General features: G+C 42.5%; 1 protein-coding gene across 1 annotated transcript; it reads left to right on the top strand.

The window, feature by feature from the left end:
* Window positions 1-14,243: 14,243 nt before the first annotated feature.
* Window positions 14,244-15,930, top strand: LOC123166470 (protein MIZU-KUSSEI 1). Its single transcript, XM_044584277.1, has 2 exons — window positions 14,244-15,240; window positions 15,328-15,930. The coding sequence occupies exons 1-2, from the start codon at window positions 14,703-14,705 to the stop codon at window positions 15,633-15,635; spliced, it is 846 nt and encodes a 281-aa protein (XP_044440212.1). The 5' UTR covers window positions 14,244-14,702; the 3' UTR covers window positions 15,636-15,930.
* The last annotated feature ends 3,839 nt before the right edge of the window (window positions 15,931-19,769 follow it).

Raw genomic sequence — 19,769 nt, 5'->3', positions numbered from 1 at the left:
TCTTCAAAACTAGATCTCATGTTGATAGGTTTTGACAAAAAAATCAAAAAAACCAAAAAAAGGAACAAACTAGGAGCACATTTTTCTTTCCTTTTCCGAAAGAGGCATGACTGAGCCTCTCGCGAAAGCAAATCCGTGCCTCCACGAGAAGTAAACCCATGACTCTTGTGGAAGAAAAAAACACGTTTATTTGTTTCCGAGAGGCACGGCCGTGTCTCTGACGGAAGCATATCCGTGCCTCTCGCAGAAGGTAAAAAAAAAGAAAATGGGTTTTCTTTCGTCTCCGAGAGGCACGACTACCTCTCGCGGAAACAAATCCGTGCCTCTCGCAGAAGCAAAAAAAACGCGTTTTTCTGCAAAAAAAACTATTTTTTTCAAAAGCTAAGAAAGACTGGTGAAAAACCGAAAAGACGAAAAAACCCGAAAAACCCCATCTACAAAGCCCAAAACAAGTGTGGAAAAAATAAAAAATAAAACAAAATCCGGAGCGAGTATCCAGAGCGCGACACGTGGCGGCAGCTCAGAGCGCCCGCGCTCTCAACCCACCTGGATGACCCTATACGGGATTGAATCTATTGTTTGTCTGAACGAATTCTCGTCGTAGATACGGTCCTGACGGCGTGAGCATTCGACCAAAGGAGCTCTGCAGCGGCAAGGATACCGGCTTGCTACGGCTTAATTTAGTTTTTTTTCGCGAGCAGCTTAATTTAGTTGTAGTCTTTTCAATGCGGGCGCCCCTATGTCTCAGCATTCAGCGAGACAGAGGGAACCCTTGCTGAAGGGGTACCACGAGTTGTGCTGGCCCAGGTGTGCAGAAAACAACAACCTCGTTTTCTGTTTTATCTTACATTTTTTGTTTTTGTTTTTTACTTTTGTTTATACTTCCAAATATGCAAAGTAATTATATTAGAAAAATCACTCTACATAAAAACATTTGAAAAATGTTAAATATGTATAGAGAAAATGTATATCACGTATATGAAAAATGTATACAAAAAATAAAATATGTATGGAACAAATTGATCATGTTTTACAGAAAAATTAATCAAGTGTTTGAGAAAATGTTGAACCAGTGTTTGAAAAATGTTACTAAAGCATTTGGAAAATGTTAAATGTGTATAGAAAAATTGTTCACCATGCATTAAAAAATTAATGAATCAAGTTGATCATGTATATAAAAATGTTAATAAAGCATTAAAAAAAGGTTAAACAAGTATAGAAAAATGTTAAATGTGTATAGAAAAATGTTGCAAAATGATGATAGTTTTTATCATGTATATAAAAATGTTAATCAAGCATTTCAAAAAATATTGAACAAGTATTTGAAAAATCTTAATCAAACATTACAAAAATGTTAAATGCGTTTACCTAAAATGTTGACCATGCGTTCAAAAACTGTTAATATGGCATGAAAAAATGTTAATCAAGCATTTGATCAATTCGAAATGTAAATAGCATGTATTAGAAATATGTTAATCAAGTATTTTAAAAAGTTTAAAGTGTGTATGAGAAAAATATTGACCATACATTAAAAATTATTAATTTATATTTGACAAATGCTAATGAAGTATTTAAATTTTTTTAATCAAGCATTTGATATTTTTGAAAATATGTATAAAAATGTCTACTATGTATTTAAAAATATTAACTTTTTAATAGAAAATCTTAGTTTTTATTAAAAAATGTTAGACATATATTCAAAAAAGTTGCTGACATATATAAAAATTGTAGAATGAAAAGAAAAAACAAAGAAAACCAAAAAAATTAATATAATGAAAGAAAAAGTAAACTAAAAAATATAGTAGAACAATACAACTGAAGAAACAAATGCAAAATTAATGGAAAAATGAGAGAGGAAAAAGAAAAGAAACAAAAGAAAAAGAAACCGAAGAAAATAGAATAAAGTAGAAGAAATGGAGAAAGAAAAGAAAAAACCCCGTAAAAATGGAGAAACAAACAAAGAATAACCGATGAAAAAGAAAAACCCCGAAAAAACAAACAAATGAAAATCGCCCCTTTTCTCTATAAGTAGTCTCGCCGTGGTATTCAACATGAATGCACCTCTTACTCGTGGCTAGCTTCGCTACATACCATTGAGGAGACCCAGGTTTGAACGATCGGATCTCACCTTTTTCACTTCTATTTTTCCTTTAAAGGGCACGCTAATGGTCCGGGCCGTTCTATGGATTCTTCATGTGACAGTTCCTTCTGTCTCGCATAATGCAAGATATATAGAAATCACTAATTAAAGAGCATTTTTCACAAAGGTCACTCACATCTCTCTAGGCTGCGACAAGTGGGATATTGTGAAGGAAATATGCCCTAGAGGCAATAATAAAGGTGTTATTTTATATTTCCTTATAACATGATAAATGTTTATTATTCATGCTAGAATTGTATTAATCGGAAACTTGATACATGTGTGGATACATAGACAAAACACCGTGTCCCTAGTAACCCTCTACTAGACTAGCTTGTTAATCAAAGATGGTTAAGTTTCCTAACCATAGACATGTGTTGTCATTTGATGAACGGGGTCACATCATTAGGAGAATGATGTGATGGACAAGACCCATCCGTTAGCTTAGCATGTTGATCGTTCAGTTTTATTGCTATAGCTTTCTTCATGTCATATACATATTCCTTTGACTATGAGATTATGCAACTCCCGGATACCGCAGGAATACCTTGTGTGCTATCAAATGTCACAACGTAACTGGGTGATTATAAAGATGCTCTACAGGTATCTCCGAAGGTGTTTGTTGGGTTGGCATAGATCGAGATTAGGATTTGTCACTCCGAGTTTCAGAGAGGTATCTCTGGGCCCTCTCGGTAATTCACATCATAATAAGCCTTGCAAGCAATGTGACTAATGAGTTAGTTGCGGGATAATGCATTACGGAACAAGTAAAGAGACTTGCCGGTAACGAGATTGAACTAGGTATGAGGATACCGACGATCGAATCTCGGGCAAGTAACAAACCGCTGACAAAGGGAATGACGTATGTTGTCATTGCGGTTTGACCGATAAAGATCTTCGTAGAATATGTAGGAACCAATATGAGCATCCAGATTCCGCTGTTGATTATTGATCGGAGATGTGTCTCGGTCATGTCTACATAGTTCTCGAACCCGTAGGGTCCACACACTTAACGTTCGATGACGATTTGTATTATGAGTTATGTGTTTTGGTGACCGAAGATTGTTCGGAGTCCCGGATGAGATCACGGACATGACAAGGAGTCTCAAAATAGTCGAGAGGTAAAGATTGATATATTGGACGATAGTATTTGGACATCGGAATGGTTTCGAGACGTTCCGGATATTTATCGGAGTATCGAGGGGTTACTAGAACCCCCCGGGGAAAGTAATGGGCCTACATGGGCCATAGGGGAGAGGGGAGGCAGCCAACAAGGGGTGGTCGCGCCCCCCTCCCATAGGGAGTCCGAATTGGACTAGGGGAGGGGGCGTGCCCCCCTTTCCTTCTCCTCTTCCCTCTCCCTTTCCTCTTTCCCCCTCCATGAGAAGGAATAAAGGGGGGAGCGAATCCTACTAGGATTGGGAGTCCTAGTAGGAGTCCTCCCTCTTGGCGCGCCCCCTGGGGCCGGCCTCCTCCCTCTCCCTCCTTTATATACGTGGATAGGGCACCCCTTGGAGACACAACAGTTATTCTCTTAGCCGTGTGCGGTGCCCCCTCCACAGTTTACTCCTTCGGTCATAGCGTCGTAGTGCTTAGGCGAAGCCCTGCGCGGATCACATCACCATCACCGTCACCACGCCGTTGTGCTGACGAAACTCTCCCTCGACCCTCTTCTGGATGAAGAGTTCGAGGGACGTCATCGAGCTGAACGTGTGCTGAACTTGGAGGTGCCGTACGTTCGGTACTAGATCGTTTGGATCGTGATGACGTTCGACTACATCAACCGCGTTAACCTAATGCTTCCGCTTTCGGTCTACGAAGGTACGTGGACACACTCTCCCCCTCTCGTGGCTATGCATCTCCTAGATAGATCCTGCGTGATCGTAGGATTTTTTTTGAAATTACATGTTACGTTCTCCAACAGTGGCATTCGAGCCAGGTCTATGCGTAGATGATATGCACGAGTAGAACACAAAGAGTTGTGGGCGATCATAGTCATACTGCATACCACCAACGTCTTATTTTGATTCTGCGGTATTGTTGGATGAAGCGGCCCGGACCAACCTTAGATGACCACGCTCATGAGACCGGTTCCACCGACAGACATGCAACTTGTTTTGCATAATGGTGGCTGGTGGGTGTAGGTAAGAATGGTTGAAGGTTAAAACTTTAGTTGAATCGAATTTGACTACGGCCTGTCCTTGTTGAAGGTTAAAACAACAAACTTGACGAAACATCGTTGTGGTTTGATGCGTAGGTAAGAACGGTTCTTACTAGAAGCCCGTAGCAGCCACGTAAAACTTGCAACAACAAAGTAGAGGACGTCTAACTTGTTTTTGCTGGGCATGTTGTGATGTGATATGGTCAAGACATGATGAGATATAAGTTATTGTATGAGATGATCATGTTTTGTATAAGTTATCGGCAACTGGCAGGAGCCTTATGGTTGTCGCTTTACTGTATGAAATGCAATCTCCATGTAATTGCTTTACTTTATCACTATGCGTTAGCGATAGTTGTAGAAGCAATGGTTGGCGAGACGACAACGACGCTACGATGGAGATCAAGGTGTCAAGCCGGTGACGATGGAGATCATGGCGGTGCTTTGGAGATGGAGATCAAAGGCACAAGATGGTGATGGCCATATCATGTCACATATTTTGATTGCATGTGATGTTTATCTTTTATGCATCTTATTTTGCTTAGTACGGCAGTAGCATTATAAGATGATCCCTCACTAAAATTTTAAGGTATAAGTGTTCTCCCTGAGTATGCACCGTTGCGACAGTTCGTCGTGCCGAGACACCACGTGATGATCGGGTGTGATAAGCTCTATGTTCACATACAACGGGTGCAAGACAGTTTTGCACGTGCGGAATACTCGGGTTAAACTTGACGAGCCTAGCATGTACAGACATGGCCTCGGAACACTGGAGACCGAAAGGCCGAACGTGAATCATATAGTAGATATGATCAACATAGAGATGTTCACCATTGAAGACTACTCCATCTCACGTGATGATCGGACATGGTTTAGTTGATATGGATCACGTGATCATTTAGATGGCTCGAGGGATGTCTATCTAAGTGGGAGTTCTTAAGTAATATGATTAATTGAACTTAATTTATCATTAACTTAGTCCTGATAGTATTTGCATATCTATGTTATAGATCAATAGCTCGCGTATAGCTCCCCTGTTTTATTTTCGATATGTTCCTAGAGAAAACTAAGTTGAAAGATGATAGTAGCAATGATGCGGACTGGGTCCGTGATCTGAGGATTATCCTCATTGCTGCACAGAAGAATTATGTACTTGATGCACCACTAGGTGACGAACCTGTTGCAGGAGCAGATGCAGACGTTATGAACGTTTTGCAAGCTCGGTATGATGACTACTTGATAGTTTAGTGCACCATGCTTTACGGCTTAGAACTGCGACTTCAAAAATGTTTTGAACGCCATGGAGCATATGAGATGTTCCAAGAACTGAAATTGGTATTTCAGACTCATGCTCGTGTCGAGAGGTATGAGACCTCTGGCAAGTACTTTGCTTACAAGATGGAGGAGAATAGCTCAGCTAGTGAGCGTGTGCTCAGAATGTATGGGTACTACAATCGCTTGAATCAAGTGGGAGTTAATCTTCCAGATAAGATCGTGATTGGCAGAGTTCTCTAGTCACTATCACCAAGTTACTAGAACTTCGTGATGAACTATAATATGCAAGGGATGACGAAAACGATTCCCGAGCTCTTCGTGATGCTAAAATCGGTGAAGGTAGAAATCAAGAAAGAGCGTCAAGTGTTGATGGTTAACAAGACCACTAGTTTCAAGAAAAGGGGCAAAGGAAAAGAAAGGGAACATTAAGAAAGAATGGCAAGCAAGTTGCCACTCCAGTAAAGAAACCCAAAGCTAGACCTAAGCCTGAAACTGAGTGCTTCTACTACAAAGGGAATGATCACTGGAAACGGAACTACCCCAAATACTTGGCGGATAAGAAGGATGGCAAAGTGAACAAAGGTATATTTGATATACATGTTATTGATGTGTACTTTACTAGTATTCATAGAACCCCAGGGTATTTCATACCGGTTTAGTTGCTAAGATTAGTAACTCGAAACAGGAATTGCAAAATGAACAAAGACTAGTTAAGGGTGAGGTGACAATGTGTGTTGGAAGTGATTCCAAGGTTGATAAGATCACCAACGTACACTCCCTGTACCTTCGAGATTGGTGTTGGACCAAAATAAATGTTATTTGGTGTTTGCGTTGAGCATGAATATGATTGGATCATGTTTATTGCGATATGGTTATTCATTTAAGACATAGAATAATTGCTGTTCTGTTTACATGAACAAAACCTTCTATGGTCATACACCCAATGTAAATGGTTTATTGAATCTCGATCGTAGTGATACACATATTTATAATATTGATGCCAAAAGATGCAAAGTTGATAATGATAGTGCAACATATTTGTGGCACTGCCGTTTAGGTCACATTGGTGTAAAGTGCATTAAGAAACTCCATACGGATGGATTTTTGGAATCACTTGATTACAAATCATTTGATACTTGCGAACCTTGCCTCATGGGCAAGATGACTAAAACTCCGTTCTCCTAAACAATGGAGCGAGTCACTGACTTATTTAAAATAATACATACCGATGTATGCGGTCCGATGAGTGTTGAGGCTCGCGGCGGGTATCATTATTTTCTGACCTTCATAGATGATTTGAGCAGATATGGGTATATCTACTTGATCAAACACAAGTCTAAAACATTTGAAAAGTTCAAAGAATTTCAGAGTGAAGTGGATAATCATCGTAACAAGAAAATAAAGTTTCTACGATCTGATCGCGGAGGCGAATATTTGAGTTACTAGTTTGGCCTTCATTTAAAACAATGTGGAATGGTTTCACAACTCACGCCACCTGGAACACCACAGGATAATGGTCGTAACCGTACTTTATTAGATATGGTGCGATCTATGATGTCTCTTGCCGATTTACCACTATTGTTTTCGGGTTATGCATTAGAGACAACTGCATTCACGTTAAATAGGGCACCGTATAAATCCGTTGAGATGACACCGTATGAACTGTGGTTTAGCAAGAAACCTAAGCTGTCGTTTCTTAAAGTTTGGGGTTGCGATGCTTATGTGAAAAAGCTTCAGCCTGATAAGCTCGAACCCAAATCGGAGGCGTGTGTCTTCATAGGATACCCAAAAGAAACTGTTGGGTACACCTTCTATCACAGATCCGAAGGCAAGATCTTTGTTGCTAAGAATGGATCCTTTCTAGAGAAGGAGTTTCTCTCGAAAGAAGTGAGTGGGAGGAAATTAGAACTTGATGAGGTAATTGTACCTTCTCCTGAATTGGAAAGTAGCTCATCACAGAAAACTGTTCACGTGATGCCTGCACCAACTAGTGAGGAAGCTAATGATAATGATCATGAAACTTCGGATCAAGTTACTACCGAACCTCGTAGGTCAACCAGAGCATGTTCCGCACTAGAGTGGTACGGTAATCCTGTTCTGGAAGTCATGTTACTAGACCATGACGAACCTATGAACTATGAGGAAGCGATGATGAGCCCAGATTCCGATAAATGGCTTGAGGCCATGAAGTCTGAGATAGGATCCATGTATGAGAACAAAGTATGGACTTCAATTAACTTTCCTGATGATTGGCGAGCCATTGAGAATAAATGGATCTTCAAGAGGAAGACAGATGCTGATAGTAGTGTTACTATCTACAAAGCTCGAATTGTCGCAAAAGGTTTTCGACAAGTTCAAGGTGTTGACTACGATGAGATTTTCTCACTCGTATCGATGCTTAAAGTCTATCCGAATTATGTTAGCAATTGTCGCATTTTATGAAATCTGGCAAATGGATGTCAAAACTGCATTCCTTAATGGATTTATTGAAAAAGAGTTGTATATGATGCAACCAAAAGGTTTTCTCAATCCTAAAGGTGCTAACAAAGTGTGCAAGCTCCAGCGATCCATCTATGGACTGATGCAAGCATCTCGGAGTTGGAATATACGCTTTGATGAGTTGATCAAAGCATATAGTTTTATACAAACTTGCGGTGAAGGCTGTATTTACAAGAAAGTGAGTGGGAGCACTACAGCCTTTCTGATAAGTATATGTGAATGACTTATTGTTGATCGGAAATGATGTAGAATTTTCTAGAAAGCATAAATGAGTGTTTTAAAGGTTTTTTTCAAAGAAAGACCTCAGTGAAGCTACTTACATATTGGGCATCAAGATCTATAAACATAGATCAAGACGCTTGATAAGACTTTCAATGAGTACATACCTTGATAAGATTTTGAAGGAGTTGAAAATGGATCAGTCAAAGAAGGAGTTCTTGCCTGAGTTTTAAGGTATGAAGTTGAGTAAGACACCCGACCACGGCAGAAGATGGAGAGAGAATGAAAGTCATTCCCTATGCCTCAGCCATAAGTTCTATAAAGTATGCCATGTTGTATACCAAACCTATTGTGTACCTTGCCATGAGTTTGGCAAAGGGGTACAATAGTGATCCACGAGTAGATCACTGGACAGCGGTCAAAATTATCCTTAGAGGACTAAGGAAATATTTCTCGGTTATGGAGGTGATAAAGAGTTCGTCGTGAAGAGTTACGTCGATGCAAGCGTTGACACCGATCTAGATGACTCTAAGTCTCGATCTGGATACATATTGAAAGTGGGAGCAATAAGCTAGAGTAGCTCAATGCAGAGCATTAAACATAGAAATTTGCAAAACACATAAGGATCTGAATGTGGCAGACCCGTTGACTAAAACTTCTCTCACAAGCAAAACATGATCACACCTTAGTACTCTTTGGGTGTTAATCACATAGCGATGTGAACTAGATTATTGACTCTAGTAAACCTTTGAGTGTTGATAACATGGAGATGTGAACTACGGGTGTTAATCACATAAAGATGTGAACTGTTGGTGTTAATTCACATGGCAATGTGAACTAGATTATTGACTCTAGTGCAAGTGAGAGACTGAACGAAATATGCCCTAGAGGCAATAATAAAGTTGTTATTTTGTATTTTCTTATATCATGATAAATGTTTATTATTCATGCTAGAATTGTATTAATCGGAAATTTGATACATGTGTGGATACATAGACAAAACACCGTATCCCTAGTAAGCCTCTACTAGACTAGCTCGTTAATCAAAGATGGTTAAGTTTCCTAACCATAGACATGTGTTGTCATTTGATGAACGGGGTCACATCATTAGGAGAATGATGTGATGGAAAATACCCATCCGTTAGCTTAGCATGTTGATCGTTCAGTTTTATTGCTATGGCTTTCTTCATGTCATATACATATTCCTTTGACTATGAGATTATGCAACTCCCGGATACCGAAGGAATACCTTCTGTTCTATCAAACGTCACAACGTAACTAGGTGATTATAAAGATGCTCTACAGGTATCTCCAAAGGTGTTTGTTGGGTTGGCATAGATCGAGATTAGGATTTGTCACTCCGAGTTTCGGAGAGGTATCTCTGGGCCCTCTCGGTAATGCACATCATAATAAGCCTGGCAAGGAATGTGACTAATGAGTTAGTTGCGGGATGATGCATTACGGAACGAGTAAAGAGACTTGCCGGTAACGAGATTGAACTAGGTATGAGGATACCGACGATCGAATCTCGGGCAAGTAACATACCGATGACAAAGGGAATGACGTATGTTGTAATTGCGGTTTGACCGATAAAGATCTTCGTAGAATATGTAGGAACCAATATGAGCATCCAGGTTCCGCTGTTGGTTATTGATCGGAGATGTGTCTCGGTCATGTCTACATAGTTCTCAAACCTGTAGGGTCCGCACGGTTAACATTCGATGACGTTTTATATTATGAGTTATGTGTTTTGGTGACCGAAGATTGTTCGGAGTCCCGGATGAGATCACGGACATGACAAGGAGTCTCGAAATAGTCGAGAGGTAAAGATTGATATATTGGACGATAGTATCTGGACACCGGAATGGTTTCGGGACGTTTCGGATATTTATCGGAGTACCGAGGGGTTACCGGAACCCCCCGGGAAAAGTAATGGGCCTACATGGGCCATAGGGGAGAGGGGAGGCAGCCCACAAGGGGTGGACGGGCCCCCCTCCCATAGGGAGTCCGAATTGGACTAGGGGACGGGGCGCGCCCCCCTTTCCTTCTCCTCTTCCCTCTCCCTTCCCTCTTTTCCCCTCCATGAGAAGGAATAAAGGGGGGGGGGGCGAATCCTACTAGGATTGCGAGTCCTAGTAGGACTCCTCCCTCTTGGCACACCCCCTAGGGCCGGCCTCCTCCCTCTCCCTCCTTTATATACGTGGGCAGGGCACCCCTTGGAGACACATCCGTTATTCTCTTAGCCGTGTGCGGTGCCCCCCTCCACAGCTTACTCCTCCGGTCATAGTGTCGTAGTGCTTAGGCGAAGCCCTGCGCAGATCACATCACCATCACCGTCACCACGTCGTCGTGCTGACGAAACTCTCCCTCGACCCTCTGCTGGATGAAGAGTTTTAGGGACGTCATCAAGCTGAACGTGTGCTGAACTCGAAGGTGCCGTACGTTCGGTACTAGATCGGTTGGATCGTGAAGACGTTCGACTACATCAACCGCGTTAACATAACGGTTCCGCTTTCGGTCTACGAAGGTACATGGACACACTCCCCCCCCCCCTCGTGGCTATGCATCTCCTAGATAGATCTAGCGTGATTGTAGGAATTTTTTTGAAATTACATGCTACGTTCCCCAACATATTGCATGTGCAACCTGCGAGTTTCCTTTTTCCGAAGCAAATCCTTATCTCTCGCGAAAGAAAAAAAAACATGTTTTTTTCGTTTTTGAGAGGCACGACCGTGCCTCTCGGGGAAGCAAAACCGTGTCTCTCGCAGATGCAAATCTGTGCCTATCGTGGAAGAATTTTTGTTTTTGTTTTCGAGAGGCACGGCCGTGCTTCTCGCGGAAGCAAAACCATGCCTCTCGCGGAAGCAAATCCGTGCCTCTCTCAAAAGATAAAAAACAAGAAAACACGTTAGTTAGTTGCTCTCTCACGGGTTTCAATGCTGTTTAGAAGGAAGAGTGACTCTTTGGGCGGGCTACAAAGGAGGAGTCTGTCTTCGGCCCATTAGTGAACGAAAAGGGCCTCTTCGGCCATGCGGTGAACAAAGAGTCGCTCTTTGTGTCTAAAAAAAAAAGAGTCGCTCTTTGTTCGTTATGGGAGTGACGGGTGATACTTTTGAAAATTCTAATATCGGAATGATAGTTTCGAGATTTCGTAAATAAAAGTGTTAAAAAAATCCCGAAAACTGCAGATGCAAACTGTGAAACTTTGCGTACAAGAGAATGTAAAGGAGATTTCTTGCTTGGATTATGCATCTTTACAAGTGTAAGATAACAGCTTGGGGCATTTTAATAAAATATATAATCCGAGACTTTTGGTCGTCCACGAACACCGACAGTGGCCAGAGGTTAAAGAGACAGAGGAGATGATAGCTCTTGAGCTTTCCCTAGGCTCCGTGAAAAATGCACCAAACTGCGGGCGACATGGCAATCCTGTGGAGCCAAAACCTGCCAAGAGTTTGCCTTTGTTGATGTATGCTTTCCTTGGATCTGGCGATGTTATGCCCTGCCTATCTGGTGCTACTACTAGCACCTACACTGACAAGCTAGGCTTCTTTTTACCCTTTGCTCTGCTTTTCCCTTTGTTTTGCTTCTTTTGCAGAGTAGGTATGATGGTGTCGATACTGTAAAAATCCTAGGGTCGGCACATTGAGAGGAAGAAGATCTTGATTCTTGATGTTGCTGTTTTCGAGTAGTGGTCCAAATCCTGTTGAGAGCTATCCTATCCGTCTTAAATAAAGATACCGACGGCTTGCTGAACCGCCGGCTTAACGCTAGAATGCGAGGCGGTAGCACTTTGATCAACTATTCTTGTAGCACGACACAGCTAATGTCACCTTTGTATCTCTAAAATAAAGAGTAGGACCACCTTGTTGTGCTTTTCTGCAGCATAGTCTGAAAGATGCTTGAACGGATTGATGCTGCCATTTGAATAAGCTAAGCAAATATTTCATGTGTCCTACTAAGAGACTCTTTGATTTGTAGGATAGCATAAATAGAAGCAACTCAGTTTGTAATGTCATGTTCACCCAAAGTGCATGGAGTTGTGTTTGCACCAGAGTTTGATGATTGAGCCACACAAAGAAAAAAAGAACCTTGTCAAGAGATCTTAATGAATGGAAATTTCCGATGAAACATGATGCAAAATAATTATTTGAAAAGATAGGCCACTGAAAAAACAAATGAGTCTTTTCAAGGGCCCTGAGTGGATTGAAATTTCCAATTAAAATTTTGGGAAAAAATATAGGATTATATCCTAGCAATCAAACGAGCAAAATACAATGTGCATTGGTTCTTTCTAAAGTTAAATAATGCAAACATTAACTAAGTTTTTGGAAAAAAATATCAACATCGAGAATACTAAATACATTAGATTCATCATGAAATAATTTCATGTGGTTTACATTTGATATTACAAACATAGATATTTTTCTCTATAAATTTGATCAAAGTTTGTATTGATTTTTACGAAAACCAATGCGCAATATACTATAGTACGGAGGGAATATTTAAAAATGATTGCTTTTAATTAGATTTTTGTTGGCCAAGTCTTTGCATTGACGAAACCACTGGGCGGACGATAGTGGCCAGCCGAATGATGCACGACGCAGGATTGAACGGTGCTGACCCCTTTTGCCCTGCGCATGAACGGCTTGATGTGTACCATCGTGCGCAAATCGTCCAAAGTATATCGTGTGTGTAGCAGCGCTCTTGCATTGAAACCAAGTACCTTTGGGTTCATGGTGCTCCCTTCATTTCACGAACAAATGATTCTTCAATAATATTAAGCACTTAACTATCTATAGTCAAAAACTTCTCGATAGCCGCCAAGATTTAAATTATCTCAAATGGGCTACCTCAGAATATGGACTTTTGAACATTTAAAAAACTATTTCGTATTCATTTTGAAAAAAATATTGATTTTTAATCATGTTTTTTCGTTTTGTTCGAATATAGCCCAAAATTGAAGCTAAACCCACTTTGTGTACCGACGGAGATTTCATTGTGTTTTTATCGAAAATTTGAACCCCGATAGCCCCTGCAAAGAGCATTATTTCGTACCCCTTGTCCCATGCCTACACCCCCACAACTTTTCGTAGCAAAACCCTCAATATTTTTAATACTCCCTTAGATCCATATTAATTATCACCGACTTCATATCGTAGTAGTTGATACCTTTTACATGCTTGAGATATTATTGTACTACCTTCAATCCAAATTAATTGATGCAACCATATACAATATCCAGTTTACAATGTGTATGAGTTGCATCAATTAATTTGGAGCTGAGGGAGTAGGGTATTTTAATTCATTTTTTCATATATAAAAACTAACTCGGCCTGTCCCGCGAGAATAAAGTATTAGTTTGGTACGCGTGCATCGATAAAAATGCGAGCAAACCAAACCAAGACATCATTTGGTGCAGGCAAGTCACAAAGTTGCACACGCCCGGTTTTTCAGGCAACCTGAGTCGGAAAGGGTTCTTCTTAAAAAACGGGAAATATGTGCATGTTGATATGGCAATCATACTGTATACGACGCACCAATAAATAATGATCCACATGCAGGTACACGATCGCCTGGTGGCCTGTTAGATAATCCTCTGAGAGACTAATCATGATTGGAAGGGTTAGCGCACTCGATCAATCTACAATTTTCTATCAATTCAGTGCGGTATGGCTGATACACACACCTTGAGCTAGCTGCTCTATAATTCATTTCTGCATGATTAATCTAGCCACATCTCATCCCAGTGTGATGGGATCCAGAGGCACACACAAAAGAAACGGCATCCCACCATTCTGTGCCGATTCCCACAAATTTCCGGGTTCCGCTAATTAACCGCCAAGGCTGAGGAGCGTTCTGCAAAGGCATCGATCACGTCACCTTTTTTGTCTTTCAGAAAACACTATGTCAGTGTCATATGCGCGTCACACGTTCCGCCTCCCAATGCCCTGTCTCCCCCGCCTCCTCCTCCTCCCGCGAAAGCGACGGAGGGGGAAGCAGCTAAAATCCACGGGCGTCGCCATCATCGCTGCCCCCTTCTTCCTTAATCGCTACCAGTTCGGTACGTGTAGGTCTGCCTGCTCTGCCCACCGCCCTCTCTCCCCAGTCTTTCGCTCCGGCGTGCATGCGCTGCCGTGCCCCCGCCAAAGCGCCGAGTATCCACGCAGATATCGCAGCTGGTGGCCGCCCGCTGCATGCCAAAAGCGCAGCCCGCACGTCTAAAGCCGACGAAATCCTTCTGCGGCTAAAGCTGTCACTCTCTGCGGCTGTCTGTCTCTCTCGAGGCGCGCTTTGCTGCTTGATATACTGCCGTTTGCCATCGCAAAACATAGTACAGATCGACTAGAGATACGCACGCACAGGCCGCGTCTGAGACAGGGCTGAGGAGTGAAGTGAGCCGTCGTCATGGCGGGAACCTTACGTGCGGCAGTGGCCGCCTCGCAGCCGCCGCCGTCCAGGGGCGCCACCGCCAGTGGCGGCATCCCGTGGCTGCTCAGGAAGCGCGCCGGCAAGGTGCGCCACGGCCCGACCCTCGGCGGGCAAGAACCTGACGTCCACGATGAGGTGGAACTGGAAGACGAGGGAGCCACCTTCGTCGTCTCTACTCCGTCCGTCGCGGACGCTGTTGGGGCGGGAGGAGGAACCCCTGAGCCGTCAGGGAAGCGCCGGGAGGCGCTCGCGCGGCTCCGGTCCGCGGTCCTGGCCGTGGTGGCGCGCGCGCGGCGCCGGCGCGGGCGCAGGCCGATGGGGTCGAGCGTCACCGGCACCATCTTCGGCCGGCGCCGGGGCCGCGTGCACCTGGCGCTGCAGACGGACCCGCGCGCGCCGCCGGCGCTCATGGTGGAGCTGTCCGCGTACTCCACCGGTGCGCTCGTCAGGGAGATGTCCTCCGGCCTCGTCCGCATCGCCCTCGAGTGCGAGAAGACGCCTGCACACAACACAGGTAATACCATACGTACCATGCTTGCTACGTACGCCTTGTATACATGCCGTTGTGATCGATCGATGTCGTACGTGTACATGCATGCAGGCGGCGAGAGGAGGCGGACGGCGCTGGTGGAGGAGCCGACGTGGCGAGCGTACTGCAACGGGCGCAAGTGCGGGTACGCCGTGCGGAGGGAGTGCGGCGCGGAGGAGTGGCGGCTGCTCCGAGCCGTCGAGCCCGTCTCCGTCGGCGCTGGCGTCGTCCCGGACGGCGGCGCCGGCGAGGGGGACCTGATGTACATGAGGGCCAGGTTCGAGAGGGTGGTGGGATCCAGGGACTCCGAAGCGTTCTACATGATAAACCCCGACGGCAACGGTGGGCCCGAGCTCAGCATCTACCTCCTCAGAGTCTGACAATATATGTTTTTCATTCCATGGGTTAACCCTAAAAAAGTTATGCTTTTTTTTTCGGTAATAAGTTAACCGTGTATGTTTGATTCTTGGTTATGTGAAACTGGCGGTCTGTTGATGCACTGACAATGTTCTCACTCGCTTATTTTGGTTTATGCTTGCTTAGTACTCCCTCAAGTGTCAAAAACGCATTTATATTATGAGACAGAGGATAGTGTCAAAAACGCTCTCATATTATGGGACAGAAGAAGTATCATCTTTAAGTTATTGTGCACTGGTATGGTAAGCTAAATGCAACCTTTCTATGTTCCCCTTCTAGACTTGTGTTCAGCTTGTATAATAAACACCAACGCATTTGAGCAATTGCAATATGGGTTAGGTTATATAATTAACTAGTACTCCTTTCGTTCCTAAATATAAGTTTTTTTAGAGATTTCACTACGGAATAGTGAACTACATACAGAGCAAAATAAGTGAATCTATAATTTAAAATACGTCTATATATGTTTGTATGTAGTCTGCATTGAAATCTCTAATAAGACTTATATTTAGGAACGGAGTCCCTCTGTACAGAAATACTTGTGGCTTAAATTGATGTATCTAAACATATTTCAGCACTAGATATATCTATTTGAGCGATAAGTATTTCCTGACAGAGAGAGTATATAGTACAATAATTTACGGAAAATCATGGTGAATGCAGGGGCAGGGGCACGCATGCATGCGGCTAAGCATTTGCTTCAAGATTTGTGAGCTCGTTAATATGAATAGTCCTTAATTCATGCACTAGGTCCATGCATGATAGTTTTCGGCAGAGTTGCATGCATCACCCGCCCCATCTCCCATACTTTCAAAAAAAAAAAAAGGTTGTGTGCATATTTGTGTTCATTGCGAATTATGCTACTGTTCCTAGTCCCCATGTTCAATCTACCCATCCATCTTGAGGTTTGTTTTAACCATCATATTGACGTTAACAAGATCCTTTAAACAAGATCAATATCAACCATGCATTTTTTTCTAAGCTTGTATATTTAAAACTCGGTTGAAATATATATGGAAAACTTTCTGACCACTCTTTTATTCTTGGTGGTCTCATGGATTTTAGTGAGTTCCACTACGGCTTCATGACTATATGAGCACTTCTCAAAGAGTGGACAAACCAAAAGACAAAGTATTCATTGTGCCCTTTTCATGCAGTTTGTGATATTTCACACAAGGCATGGTCTTGCGTCCGACAAGCTTGGGCGCAACATAACCACCCTTGCTATTGTCATGAGAGCACACATGTTGTGCGACAACGCTTCCAAATCACGAAAACGAATTGAACAGCCACATATATTTATTTTTCAAAAAAAAAACTACTAACAAAAGTTTCTACAATCTACAAATTTTCTGCTATCAGGTTCGATACACACAATAAGCAACGAAAAATATATCTAACCACAGGAGAACCTGAATTTTGTAGTACTCGCTATTAGATCTATCCTTCTGGTTTTTTCGTATGTAAATCCAATTCGGTGCAAGACATTTTGGCTGTTCAAAAGCTGAGGTCGTATAATTTTACATGGCCGTGCATATTACCTGCAACCTGACAAAATTATTTCATTTCCAAGGTTGTGTGCTTGTGTTGTCGCTGCTTGGGGGTATACTAGCACCCAAAATGTGGTAGTCATGTGAGGTAGTTGTCCGCATAGAGTAGGGAACCTATGTTAGTAAAACAAAGAAACTTGTTAGCGTGAGATATGCCATTTTGTTATAATTTTGAAAGTATTGAAAATCTTTTAAAAGTAGTACAAAGGAGAAATAAAATCCAAAGGGGAGATGGGGAACTCTGGACTTTTTTTTGTTGCTTAGCTCGTCTTTTAGTATACTACTCCTAGTCCGACTCACTCTTAATTAAAGCTAATCATTATTCCCTACTCTTTATGCTGCAGGTAGCACTAAAATGTGATAGCAAAGCTAGTTCGATAGGCACATCAATATGTTTCCTCTTTTTTCAAAGGCATATCAAGATGGTGCTCATCCGCTTGATGATATCCTTGAGCTGAAATAGTCCATGTGTGCTGCCCTAGTTATGTAAACCATGCCACCTTTTGCTATTCAAGCCCCCTTCTTTAATTAAAAAATCACCTAAAAAGATTTGTAGAACTTATAAGAGTTTACTGCATCTCGATGCATGAATTTATATGACGGGTACAGATTCATACACAAAATTGGAAAAATGAAACAAATTAGCCCTACAACTTATGTTTAATGTACATTTGAGTACACTTCCCTCACTCGCCGTTAACTCTCTGTTAGTTATGCCTACGAGGCACAAGTTAACGCTCTCTTTATGTGTTGGTCCCACCTGTCAGTGGGGAAGAGAAAGAAATAGAAACACGAAATGGTGCAGCCGCGGGGATTCTAACTCAGGCCCTTGCCTCGCGAGAGGGCCACCTGCTATTTCTTGCTTACGTTGAGATAGACTCTCAAAGCCACATAACATCATACTGATATGATCCAATCCTCACAAAACAAATCGACAGAACGAGAACATATATCGGCATCTGATTTGAGCCAACACATTTTTTTGGTTTCAAATCAATTCACTTGACAAATGGTATAGAAAGACCTATAAGAGCATCTACACTTGGACTGGGCAAATCCACCCCCCCTGAACATCCGCGAACGCGTCCCTGATCAGTGCCGGACAGCCACACCCCTCATATCTAAACCCTCAAATCCATGAAAATCCTTGCACATCCATCGATCATGTAGCACAAATTCACCACCAATTCAATAATTCAACAATGCAAAATAAAACACATGCCAAGAGAAAATACGACAATTCATAAATAGGTGATAAAAGAATAGACCATTCGGCACTTGCTTTGCGGGCGTTGATCTCCTTTTTCTTCGCCTCAAGCCACTTCTTGCCTTCCGGATCCAAGAGGGTAGCGTCGGCCAACATGATCCTCGAATCCTCCGCGTCCTGAGTGAGCCACAACCTCGATTTCTCGAGCTCAATTGATCCAAAATTGCCTTCTCAATCCCACATTTGACATACGCCTCATGCTTCTCCAAGTCTATCTTCTCCTTCTGAAGTTGCAATTTCTTGTTCACCCTCTCCTGCTCTCAATCCGTCCTCTCTTTTTGCGCATCCAAGAAGAGTTTGTACCTCTCCTCCTTCTTTATCCTCCTTGGTGAAAAAATGTCGTCCATGTGGCGGACATTTTGCTCACCGCGGCATCACGCACGGCCCTGCCCTTCTCTCACTTGTTTTCCGTCACTTGGATGTTCCTCTTTGGCATAGTGGCTTGTCCCACCTTCCTCATCTTTGTCATCCAGTCCAATGGGTTGTTGGGAGCTCGTGTCATGGTTTTTCTCAACTTCTTGTTGTCGTTCTTGAGGTCATCGACAAGTTTGCCACTTTGGTTTTCCATTCAATTTCAATCAATGATGACACAAAGTGAATGGCTTCTCCTGGGTTTGTTGGTACAAAGTGACCGCCAACCCCATCTAGCAAACAGCCAATCACACGCATCACTCATGATAATGCAACAAACAAAGCTAGCAATGCAAATGATGACAAAACGAAGCAAGTCAACTAACATGACTATTGACTGCCATTTTGATCTAGCTAAGATCAAACAATCACAATAATTTTTGAATTCTTTAATTGACCCTGACTAAAATTTAAAATTCCAAATTCGAGGAAAAAATTAGGATCGGATTTTTTATTCGGGTGTCGACCCAATCGAGTGGCTTCCTGGACTTGCACGTGGCTAGGGGAGTGTCGTAGTCGATCCAAACCCACCAGTTTGGGCATATGATGTGTTTTTCTGGCCTATAAGGGGCAAACGAACGTGTTTGGGTATAGTAGTGCACCCATGCAGGGATAAATCTATTTGAGTAGCCGTGTTTGCGGTTTTGAATGACTTGCATCTTATTGACTTTATCATAGAAACAACTTTAACCTTAATAATATAAAAAACTTGCCAACCATGTGAGTGCGTTTGTGGGTTCTTCCTGGCAGGAGATGAGAGGGAGAAGACAAGGTAGTGTAATGTTGGCTGTAGGTAGGTGGATAGAGTACATGTTCCACGCCCATTTACTTTTATGCGCTCCCTATTCTTATCTCATTTAGACGTAAGT

This window comes from Triticum aestivum, chromosome 7D (assembly GCF_018294505.1).
Source record: "Triticum aestivum cultivar Chinese Spring chromosome 7D, IWGSC CS RefSeq v2.1, whole genome shotgun sequence".
In the NCBI taxonomy this organism is placed as follows: Eukaryota; Viridiplantae; Streptophyta; class Magnoliopsida; order Poales; family Poaceae; genus Triticum; species Triticum aestivum.
Note: the sequence above shows the minus strand (reverse complement) of the source record. Positions and strands in the feature narration are given on the sequence as shown.